The sequence below is a fragment of the Ambystoma mexicanum genome, chromosome 4q (genome assembly GCF_040938575.1).
Source record: "Ambystoma mexicanum isolate Mex_15411 chromosome 4q, UKY_AmexF1_1, whole genome shotgun sequence".
In the NCBI taxonomy this organism is placed as follows: Eukaryota; Metazoa; Chordata; class Amphibia; order Caudata; family Ambystomatidae; genus Ambystoma; species Ambystoma mexicanum.
The window spans coordinates 125,526,027-125,538,539 of record NC_090928.1 but is presented as its reverse complement, the minus strand read 5'-3'; the positions used below and the strand labels follow the sequence as shown (position 1 = coordinate 125,538,539).

The 12,513-nt window shown below is 44.2% G+C and overlaps 1 protein-coding gene across 1 annotated transcript in view; it reads right to left on the bottom strand.

Moving 5' to 3' along the window:
• Positions 1–12,513, bottom strand: part of WDR64 (WD repeat domain 64) — a 1,979,698-nt gene that overhangs the window by 865,875 nt on the left and 1,101,310 nt on the right. Inside the window, exon 16 of the mRNA XM_069607651.1 lies at positions 5,195–5,325. Within this exon, the coding sequence (XP_069463752.1) occupies positions 5,195–5,325 (131 nt within the window). The remainder of the gene's footprint in view (positions 1–5,194; positions 5,326–12,513) is intronic.

The following is a 12,513-nucleotide window of genomic DNA, read 5'->3' as shown; positions in this document are numbered from 1 at the left end:
CTCCAATCTCAACACCTCCTGGTTAAACCGGAAAAATGCTTATTCAATGTAACTTCGGTCCCCTATCTGGGTTACATTCTTTCCCAGGAAGGCATAACAATGGACCCCAGAAAGGTGTCCGCTGTCGTGGATTGGCCGACACCCACCTCGTTAAAGGAAGTTCAACGGTTCTTAGTACTGGCCAACTTCTATAGAAAGTTCATCAGCCAGTTTTCCCAAATATTGTTACCCATTACAGCCTTATTCAAGAAGGAGGCTAGGTCTTTCGTCTGGACTGACCAAGCTAATCAAGCATTTCAGTATTTTAAGAGGAGATTCTGTACCGCTCCCGTCTTGTGTCAGCCGGATCAGTCTCTACCCTCCATTGTTGAAGCAGCTCAGCAGGCGCTATGGGAGCTGCACTCTTACAGGTCAAGGATGGTAAAGAACACCCAGTAGCCTACCTGTCCAAGACTTTTTCCCCTAGCCAAAGAAATTATTCCGTGATTGAAAAGGAATTGTTGGCCCTCAAAACCGCATGTGAAGAGTGGAGACACCTTTTACAGGGCAGTGCACATCAGTTCATACTCCGCACCGATCACAAGAATTTACAGGTCCTTAGAAGTATGGAATGCGTAAATTCCAGACAGGCTCGCTGGGCCCATTTCTTTAGTCAATATGACTTCACAATCACATACATACCAGGAACTCATAACGGACTAGCTGATGCTCTCTCCAGACGAGACACTCCAGATGCTCTGTCAGTTTCGTCCTCAGAGTATATGTTTCCCCAAAGCAGAATTGTGGGAGTTGTAACTTCCTTTCTTCAGGAGGTAAAATCCAACACCACTCCTGATCTGGAAACAAAGCTGTCCAGTCATAAACCGCAATTAGTCAGATGGTCGGATGGTTTGCTATTGGTCAATCAGAGGTTATATATCCCTTTGAAAACCTTACAGTTGAAGATCCTGAGATGGGGCCATGATCACGTTACTTCGGGTCATCGAGGCTCGCAAGGCACAATGGAACTGATCTCACGTTCTTTTTTCTGGCCTGCTCTCTCTCAGGACATAAGGAAATATTGCAGAGCCTGTCAAATCTGTGCCAAGAACAAGAATTCTACCCTCAAGCCGTATGGCCTACTCGAACAGCCCGAATTACCGGCTCGACCATGGGCCATTATCTCGACCAATTTTATCGTTGATTTGCCCCTGTCTCGGGGTTTCTCCTGTCTAATGGTTACTGTGGATTCATTTTCTAAACTAGCTCACTTTACTCCTTTCCCTGGTGTGCCATCTGCTTCCGGAATGGCTGAGGCATTTCTTAAGGATATCTTCAGGTTACACGGTCTACCCAATAAAATTATATCCGACCGTGGTAGTCAATATACGTCCCGCTTCTGGGGAGCCCTGTGCCAGCGGCTAGGCATTGAGCGGGCCCTCTCCTCTGGATTTCATCCTCAAACTAATGGCCAGACTGAACGGCTCAATGCCTCCCTGGAACAATACCTCAGGTGTTACACCAACAGGTTACAAGATAACTGGGTAGCCCTTTTGCCCACGGCAGAATTCGCATACAACAATGCCATGCACACGGCTACTGGCCTCAGTCCTTTTTTCTGCACTTATGGGGTACATCCACGTGGCATACTTCCAGTACATAACCCCCCCTCCAACACACCCACTATTGAGTCCACTTTAGCAGACATCATTTCGGCTCACAAAATCGCTCAGCAGAGCCTCCTCATGGCACATAAGAGGTACAAGGTGCAAGCAGACCGGTCCCGTTTGCCCTGTCCCAGTTGGAAGGAGGGGGATCGAGTCTGGTTGTCGACTATGTTTTTGCCCCGGTGGCTTCATCCCACCAAATTAACCCCCCCCGGTATATAGGACCCTTCAGGATTGCGAAGAAGGTTAACCCTGTTGCCTTCAGATTACTCCTTCCAAAGAGTATGAGTTGTATGCACCCAGTGTTCCACTCTTCCCTCCTTCGCCCTGTAGATACTGACACCCTGTCCTATAGGAACAGGGGGCTAACTGGTTGTCTTCCGTCTGCCCCTGAGGAATACGAGGTAGCAGGTATTTTGGATTCCTGTTATGGAAGGGGTCGGCTGGAGTATCTAGTAAATTGGAAGGGGACACCGATCAGAGGATTCTTGGGAGCCTGAAACTCATGTCCACGCCCCTGTTTTGACCCGACGGTTCCATAGGCTCCATCCGGGCAAACCAGGTGGCGTGGGAAGGGGAGGGGGGCATAATGTCACATGCCGCGGGAGCTGGTGGCTCTGGTCCCGATGGCGTTTGAGCCACCATTAACCTGAGGCGCCACGCTCCCACACACCGCGTTTTGAGGGTCTAGTCTTCCGACGCTAGCTGCCGTCGGAAGCCCTTTTTTCCTTTGTCTCAACCCGGAAGCCTACGCGTTGCAACCTTCGCGCGTTAGGCTTTCGGGTTGACACGCTACTGTGTTTCTTTTTGTCCGGGCTCCTCTGTCTCTGTCTGCCTTCCTGTTTTGTATCTCTTCCCTTACCAGCTCTAGTTGTCTCCCGTTTGCCCCTAGGTCCTGCCCTATCTGCCTCCAATCCTCCCTCTCCTTATTTTTGGGCATTACCTTTCTCGCTTTTTTCCCCATCATTGGATCCTGCTTCCCTGTACACCTTTCCCTTGCTACACCACTTGCCAGCACTCAGCCTGATATTTTGTTCTCTCCATCCCGGATATACACCCACTCTCGCTGGATCGTACCATCCGGATTCATCAGCTGAAGATCAGTGGTCCACCGCCTGACAGGGGTTTTTTATGCCACATGGCTTTTTCCCCTGGACTAGTTTGCTTCGGAAGAGGGGCCACCCTAGACCACTTATTCAAGGGTCAGGGTGGCTTCCTTCCGAGGTAGGCCTTACCATCACTCAAATAAAAAAAAAGAGGCGCTGTGGAGGAAGAGGTTCAGGAAGGACTGGAATTCGACCTGACAGGAGGGGAGAGGAGTGAACAGGAGGAGATCAAGCTAAAGAGTGAAATTAGGTGGTGGGGTGACTGTGTGTTACTGCAAACAACTGAATCCCACAGAGTAATTGAAGGCACTGTTCCAACTCCCCATTTGAACACTAACCTTGCATTACAGTAGGGAATGTTAGGAAGTCCATGAGATAATCAGTGTGCCTGCACTTAGGGAACCATCATTAGCCAATTCCAGCTATTTAGCAAGTAGCGGTTACGGTCTCCTGGGAAAGGGAGGAAATCCCACATGAGATGAGAGAGAGAGTGATGGCCTTAGCGCTATTCTAGCACCAACCCTCAAACCCTGTCTCTGTCCTGGAGGAATATACTCATTGACCAAAAGAACAGTGAAATACCTTGAGCAGGCCAATCTACCCTACTCAAGCCACTATTAGTGGCATCAATGTGTTGTTAGATGACCTAATGTCCATGCCGTCTACACTAACTATTGATGGTCTCCTAGTAGAAGTTGTTTTATGCAGTAAAGGTTTGGGATCAGCACAGGTATTAAGGCAATGGAATGTAATTCCCTTCATGGGGTTTAAAAAGGGAATGCCTCATTTTCTTGCAGTAACCTTTAAAATGATATATTTGGTAATTCTAATAACGAACATTTAGATATCAAAAGTAATAATTTGCCAGGAAAATAAGTAGATATATGATAGCAATTTATAAAGTGGCAACATCAACTCATTGAATCATGCACTTTATATACGTAGCCCATTCCTACTGCAGAGGATATTGTCTTTCTATTATATTGTTGTATTTACTACATAGGATAAAAGGAAGTACAGTTTACATTAGCCTTCCGATGCACATACTCCCACAATGTCATCCAAACATTTTGTATTTCAAAGTATCTGCAGTTTTCTTGTGACACACACTCATGTTACACCACAATGATGTTGGTCATGCTCACGAATTCAGTGCCCCTCTCTCCCCTGGCCTGGGTGCTGCATCGGTTTAAATTGTTGGGCAGCACCAGTATTGTCTCCTATACAGTATTTCCATGTCCAACTTTACTGTCTTGATTAACAACATCACAGACAGTGTACTCTTCATAGTGTGTAAATGTACGTTGCCTCGTTGTCGTAAATGCCTGAGGTGGACAATTGTGTATGGCTTAAATGTTGGTGTATATTGTCATGCTGATTTTACTTATGTGGTGGACACCAAGCGGATTGTTGTAGGTGTGCATGTTGTACTTAATACATTTAGATTGTTTTGCCTGATTGAGAACCAACCTTTCCCTGTGTGTTGATTCCCGCTACTTGCTTGTGGTAACTGGAATGGCAGGTTTCTAATACAGATGTAAATTTGCTTTATTACATAGGCCCCTTTTGGTAGTCAGATTGCAGATGAACGCTGCTCGTTTCTTTCAGCGATTTGCAGTGAACAGGATTTCTAGATATTATATGTTCACGTTATTTCCGAGTATTAATTTGCAGCCGCAGGCATTATCTTGTAGCGTCCTGTTTTCATTTTGTTCATTCACTTTAGTAATCCTTTAGGTAATCACTGTTGCAAGGCTCATGAGTTGGTAGTAACTAAATCCCCGGTCCTTATTCCCTCCCGCCTAAACTTCTTGTAGATGCTTCCCTAGCCTTTGTATTAGTCGCCTAAAAAACGGAATCACACTTGCCTTTGGCTGATTGGGCTCATTATGTGTGATGTCACCTGTCTCTGAAATAAAGGCCATATTCGAACCTGAATCTATGTACATTAGTATGCAATTGTCCTGTTGTAGAATGCGTCACTCAATTTTCAGACGAAGCATGACACAGCGTGACACGATCATGTATACATTTTTTAACATTATGTACAGAGTTGGCGTACGTGTTTACACAGCAATGAGAACAAATATATGTAATTAAATTGAATAAACAACATATGTGAGTAAAAATAAATCCATCTTTTAAAATCTCCAAATTCCAAAGTAGTTAAATGATTTGATTAGCCTACAATTTGACATTTTAGCCAGGATTACTTTGACTATGCTAGACTGCAGCAGGAGCAATTTCGATTCCTATGGTCGCCTGATAACTTTCTAAATCACTTGAGGGTTTCTTTTCTTTGCGGTTAATAATGCAAATAGAATAGTTTACTTAGAAATACTTCTTGAATGCTGCTGCTGGACATCCATTATTCAGCGCAGACTCTTTATCTAAAAATGGAGAGTACAAAACTATAGCTCTATATGTCTTGTAACTACTCACACTTGCTGGACTGTGAAGGTCCCAAAATCCCACAAGACCAGTGTGCCATTAAGGCTTCCGGTAGCTAACAAGAAATGTCCATCTTCTTTCAGCATGTCAAGGCATATCACCTCCCTTCCAGTCAAAGGACACTGCAGGAAATGAAGCATAAAGAAAGGTCTTACAGGTCAAAACATTGGAGTTTCTGAAATAATAACGCTGGTATTGAATATGATGACAAGCATGAGCTGGTTGTGCTATTTAACTAATCGCTAAACAAAAGGATTTCATGTTACTCTCTAATGTAATTGTTGATAAAGATTTTGTGCGTGGTTTATTAGATTTTGCATTACGTGTCTTGCTACAAACAGTATTCGAGGATCACAGTTGCTCGGAATTATTCAATGCCTTCTTGTAGCCTCGGAAAATCTATTTAGCTTGACACCAACAGCTACCAGGAGTTCAATATGATTCCCCAGATGCTATACAACCTACCTAAGTGACATTAATAACTCTGGAATGCCCCTGAGAACATCATTGTTTACCATTTTTGCTTATGAGCATGTTGGAGATGCTCTGAGCATTGCCAGATTTGCTCAGATTTTAGGCTTTGTAAATCAGGTAGATTGCGCATATCTGTGATGCTCATGGTCATCCCACGTTCAAGTGAAAATCTTTGTGGATCTGAGGGTCTGATTCCCAAGGATTTGCACTGCAGCAAATTAGAAATGCTATGAGCATCTCTGACTTGCTCCTGCTACCTTACACTTGATTCAAAAACCCTAAAACTGGAACACATCTGGAGAGACCTCAAACATCTCTGAGATGCTGTGGTAAAAGTGCAATTCACAAAGATTTGCTCAAGTGTAGTAGGATCTGCCGATTTGCTCAAGGTTTAAGTTTCTAAAGCGATTGCTGCACTATAGTTAAGGTGAGTATCAAGTTCCATAGGAAACCCCAAAAATTAATTGCTAATAGCTTTTGACTCTAGTGACGGATTTGGCTGAAATATTGCAAATCAATCGTTGTCATGCCCCCCTCCCTCCCAGACTGGACATTTTGGAAAATATTTGTGAAAAATGTAAATATGGATATTCAATGAAAGCCAGAGTGTGCACACTGGCAAGCTTGAGTTGCACTCCCAGCCTGGATATTGCAATATAGCAGCCGTTGGTCAGGAAAAACAGCACTGTAGTCCATAAAATGCAGTTAAACTCTTCATTCTTTATTAAAGTAACAAATGTTAGAAAATACTGTCATGCTCCAAACATTGAAAGGAGGCAACACCAAAAAAGCTGACGCGTTTCGTGACACCTAGTCGCTTGATCACATGATTTAGCCTTGGTGTGCCCACCCATTTAACAAGTACATGTCATGAAAAAATAGTTAAAAGAGAAGTAGGTCTTTGTTTTCAGAAGTACAAGCATAGTCCCTTGTTTTTATCCATTATAGGCATAGTCCCATGTTGATGTCCATACCATGTGAGCTGCTGATCATAATTATATCAATGTGAAAACATGCCTCCAAGTAATGACTCTTGCGGGTCGGTAAATGAGTTGTACGAGTTATATCTCAATCATAAAAATCTCAAAAATCTCATCTTTATTGGTGCAAAGGAACAAAAAAAAAAAAGAGTGCTCGGAAAGTGTCTTGTTTCGCGGCTGTCCATCCGCTTGATCACAATGAGGAGTGTGTGAAACAGGAAGGTATTTGAAACTACAGTGGCTATTCTGTGCTTCTGGGAAACAGTAAACATGGTAAAGGTACACAGAAAAAGTGTCATTGTCTAAGCAGTAATCAAGGTAGACATCTTTAAATGGGTCAATCACAAGTCAATGTAATGCACGGAACACTATAGTAAAATAAGTAAAACTTAACGTAACATCTTCTAACAAATGAAATAAGAGAAAACACAGTTTCATGATTTGATAACATTTCAAAACATGATCTCTAATAAATTTCAAATGTTTGCCAAAATCCGTTCCGCGCAATCACTGGACTCGTATCCCCCTAAAGATTTACAGATGTGTCAACCAACTACAATAATGGAATTGTGTCTGATTAGCTCTAATGGTGTGCAATGTCTTCAATATACTTGTCTCTCTTGTGTCCTACCACTCCAACACCCTTGAACAAGTCATTTTCAATCACATTGTCAACTATTTTGAAGACCCTATTTTGAAGCAAAGGAAGCCAGCAGCCAACAGATACCAACAAAACTTTAAGGGCCTCATCACGACTTTGGCGGTAACCCTTAAATCCGGCAGTAGCGCTATTACCGCCAGATTTAAGGGTCCGCCAAATCAGGACTTCAGCGGATTTCTCCCCAGCTCTGGGCTGGGGGGAAATCCACCGAAAATTCGTGCTCATACCGCCGGCGGGAAATCCGCCGACGGTATTAGCGTGAAATTTCCCCATTGAGTCCAATAGGGAATGGGGCATTCCCGAATGGGCTCATTGGGGAATGGGGATTTACATTACTGCCGAACTCGTGATCCGGTGCTATTAGCGCCGGGGAGTTCGGCGGTAGGGCAGATAGCGCCGGCGCTAATGGCGCCGGCGTTACCGCCCAAGTCGTGATGAAGCCCTAAGTGTGGCATGGGTGGTGTGTAGAGCAATTACTCTACTCCAGAAAGCCCTCGCCCCTCTACCTTAACTTCCATAACGTAAACTGACATAGAATTATACCATGCATACTTAGAGAGATTTGGGACCACCAGCCTAAATCCATTCTTGGCTGAACTGAAAATGCTGCATCTCATTACACACTAACATACCAGCCAATGTTAACTAGTCCAACACCTACAGAGAACGGTAAAGATTAGCCTGCGTCACATTTAGATAGATGTAACAATGTTAGCATGTGCCACACTTAGATGGAATTCTTAACTTAGCCTGCATCGGATCTAGACAGGATTGTAAATGTTAGCTTGTGCCACACCCAGATTCAATTCTTAACTTTAACTTGCGTCGCATCCAGATAGGATTATGAATGTTAGCATGTGCCACACCTAGATGGAACTCTTAACTTTAGCTTCTGTCACATCTTCGACGGGATTATGAATGTTAGCATGTGCCACACTCAGATTGAATTCTCAACTTTGGCTCGCGTCACACCTAGACAGGATTGTAAATGTTATCATGTGCCACACTTAGAGGGATCCACATAGAAATGTGAATTTTAGCATGCGCCACACTTAAATGAAACTGTGAATGATGACAAGTGCCACTCTTGGATAGAATCGTTATCACTGGCCTGCCTCACATCTAGACAGAATATTGAAGATTAGTAAGTGCCACACTCAGATGGAATAGTGAATCATAGCAAGCATCACACCTAGACACAATTGCAAGGACAGCAATGCCAACTAACCAATCCACTAACAATTTCATCCCTCTGCATACACCTCTCAAAGACTAACCAAACACAACCACAAGCCTAAAACACAGCAATCCGCACAAACTTCACTACACTGCAACAACAAAATAAGTCACACATAGACTTGCACAACAACAGACGATGACTACCGACCGTCGTAAAACACCCCAAGCCCAGCCAACGGACCCACCGGGCTGAGGATGCCAACAGCACATCGCTGCTCTCTTGCACTTTTCCAGCTTATTCCCACTAACTCAACCCCCCTTCTCCCTTTTTCAGAGCCGCCAGAGCGCCAGGGGACCACTCCGGTGGTGATAGTGCGCGGTACAAATATCCTTTAACATTAACATTAACATGAATCTGAAAGACCAACTCCTAATGCATATGTGTTAAAATCTTAGCAAGTGCAAATATGCAAGTAAAGTGATGAGTGCCAAATTATTGCACAATGTCATCCAAAATGAAGCAAATCTCTCATAATACAATATATTTGACAATCACAGAAAACGGCTCGTGTGAAACGACTAATGATGTCTGTGCAATAGTTGGTCTACCGAGACAGGAAACAGCATAGTGCTGAAATAGCTATGTAAAACTATGTTCTAATGGGACCAACCAATATATAAAAAGGTCATATTCACATTTAGTAAACTGCAATTGTCAAAAACCAATAAGAGTATTAAAAGTCGGGTGACAGAGCAGATTGTGCAAAAATTTGCAAATAAACATATCTGCATAACAATGCGTGTGCAAACAATCACAATACATATATATATATATATATTTTTTTCTTTTTTGACTTGCTGGATAGATTTGAATGACAATTTCCAAACAAACAGCTTATCAAGAGCCTCACTAAACTGGATGTTTTGGGAATGATTATTTAGAAAATAAAAAAGTTATTAAGAACACATAATTCAGCCTACTCACATTTATTTCCCGATAGAGAAAAAGTGCAGCTTTTGAACAGCTATAGCGTGAAAACCACTTGGCAGATTTGGACCAAATAAGAAACAATTTGGACACAAAGCAATGATTTAAATTCCTTGAATTGTTTGTGGTAAAACCCTCCAGTAGTTTTTGAATATTTGACAGAGAACAGGGTGCCCCCTGCACCTTTAAACCTTCATATCAGTATTGGTGCTTTGCAGCAGAGAAGCGCTGAGACAGGCTAATAATGTTTGACTTGCAGGATGGATATGGATGACATTTTCTAAACCAAGACATTTTCATGAGCCCCCACAAACTGGAAATTCTAGGAATAGTTGGTCCAAAAATGAAAAAGTCATTAAGAAAAGATAAAAATGCAGGTTTTAGCCTACTCCTATTTGTTTTCCCGCAGAGAAAAAGTGTAGTTTCTGAACAGCCATAGTGTGAAAACCGCTTGGCAGATTTGGACAAAATAAGAAACAATTTGGGCACAAAGCGTTGACGTTTTTTATTGGACATTTGTATGGCACCTATACATACATTTTTCAAGGTGCTACAAGACAAAAAAGGGGGGACATAGGTAAAGCCAACAGTAACGGTTGTACTAAGCTTTGTGAAATTCTTATAGTGCAAGTACAGAGACCAAAACTGCAAAGGAGGGAGGAAGTAGGGGGCAGGGCTGGGGAGGGAGGAGAAGTACAGGAGTGCAGGGGGGCAGTGGGTTGAGAAAGTGCTGAAGGGAGCCATGAAGGGCAAGTGCAGGGGAAGTGGGAAAGGGAAAAGTGTAATGGATGGGGTGGTCCAGAATCAGGCTAGTACGGGAAGGGTGCCAGAGGGCAAGTGCTGGTAGGGATGCTGGGGCGAGGGACTGGTCAAGGAGGGCCTAGCCCCTGTATAACTAATAAGGGAACAGGCACCGGTTGAAGCGGCAGAGGGACATTGGCAAGGGAGGGGGGAAAGAAAGGAGGAGGAGAAAAGGAGAGTCTTGGTGAGTTTCCAGAACTTCAGAAGATCCGGCTCAAGTCTGAGGGGCACAGGGAGGCCATTCCAGAGGGGGGCTCAAGCCGAGGAAAGGGATCTAACTCACAATTTCTGCTTGGAGAAGCTCTGACAGGCAGAGAGTTGGAGCTAGAGAACCAAAGAACTCTAGCGGGGAGGTATTTAGGAAGAGAAATCTGAATGGTATGTTATGTTATGTTACTTTGCATTTATGTACCATTAGTATAGTCTCAAGGCGCTGCTAGGTTAAACGCCCTCGGCAACCGAAGTTCAAGTCAGTAGAGAGAGTAGAGAGTGTCTAGGGTGCCTGTGAGCACCATATATGTGTGCAGCTAGTGTGGCATTCGTGTAGTAGCTGCTTCTTAACGTTAGGTGAGGTGGTTGAGAGATCAGGAGTATGTGTTCGTTCTGGCAGGTTTTATCCAGCCCGATTCTGGCTGCGTTAGGCCTGAGGAGAACGCCTGGCTGGAGGGGTGTAACCAGCAGTGTTTTAGTTAGAGTGATGGGGAGTATGAGGCGGATGTTGGTATGAGAACAGCTATACCGAATGGTGTCATAGTATCTCTGCGTTCTAGTTGGATGGTGGTGTAAAAAAGAGAGTAAGCGTGGTGATGTGATATGATGGTTTACATGCTCTTCAAATGTTCTATGCACTCTAGACCATTCAATGTATGTCGCATATTTCTATGCACTCCAATTTGTTCCATGCAGTCTAAATCGAGCCCTTTATTAAACCGCACTACGCGCTCATCCGGACTACACATTCATCCGCTCTACGCACTCAAAGGGTCTTTAATTTGATCCTTGTGGTCACTGGTAGCCAGAGGAGAGATTTTATGGCTGGAGAGATGCAGTCCCTGGGCTTGAGGCCAAGGATAAGGCTTGCAGCTCTATTCAGGATTAGTTGGACAGGGCAAATGAAAGAAAGAGGCAGATTGTGGAAGAGGCTGTTGCTGTACACCGGCATAGAGAGAACCAGATCTCTAGAGACATTAAGCTTCTGGGGGAAGGTGAGGAAAAGGAGAATGCCTCTGAGGAGGTGGAGCTCAAAGTTGGACTTCTTGGCAAGGTCTGTGATGTGCAGAGACAACAAGGCAGAGGAGTCAAAGATTACCCCAATATTTTTAGCCTCACCAGAGGGTGATGGGAGAAGACCCAAACAGGATGGCCAGAGAGTGGAGGAGAAACATGGAGCCGGTGTCCCAATGAGAAGGATCTCTGTCTTACTGGCATTAAGGCAGAGATCGTTAGCAGAGCACCACGCCTGAATAGCAGTCAGGAAATCAGGTATGAGAGATGAAGGGGAGGAGGTAGAGGATGGAAGCTTAAAGGAAAAGCTGAGTGTCATCAGCATAACAATGGAAGAAGGTGGCGATCAAGTGATCAAGTGGACCAGGGGGGCAAGGTAAATGTTGAAAAACCATGGCGACAGGATAGAGCCCTGAGGGACGCCACAAGTAGAGAGTGAGGTGAAGGATAGTAAAGGCCCAATTGCACTTGGGAGGATCGGTTTGAAAGGAATGAGGTCAGCCAACCCAGTCGCCGGCCCATGATGCCAAGGGTATCATGGAGATGATTTATGAGGATGGAATGATTGACTGTGTCAAAGGCAGAGGGAAGATCGAAAAAAAAAAGGATCAGAACAGAGGGAGAGTTAAAGTACAGCTTTAAGAGCAGGTCTTCACTAGTGTTCAGGAGATTAGTTTCCGTGCCCTTGGAGGCTCTGAAGCCTGACTGGTGGTCGTAGAGTTAGCCAAACAATTCAGTGCAGCAGGTCAGTTGGGGGATGACCAACTTCTCCATGAGTTTGCCCAAGAAAGGGGTGATAGAGATAGGGCGATAGTTAGCCGGGCATGAAGAATCTACAGATGGATTTGTTAGGAGAGGGGGCATAAGGGAGTGTGTGAGGGGTTGTGGGAAAAAGCCAGTAGCATAGGAGTAGTAACAGAGGTTGGCCAAGGAAGGGGCGAGAGAAGAGATGTAGTCCTTGATAGTTCTGGAAGAGCACACCTGATTGGAGGAGACTTTCATA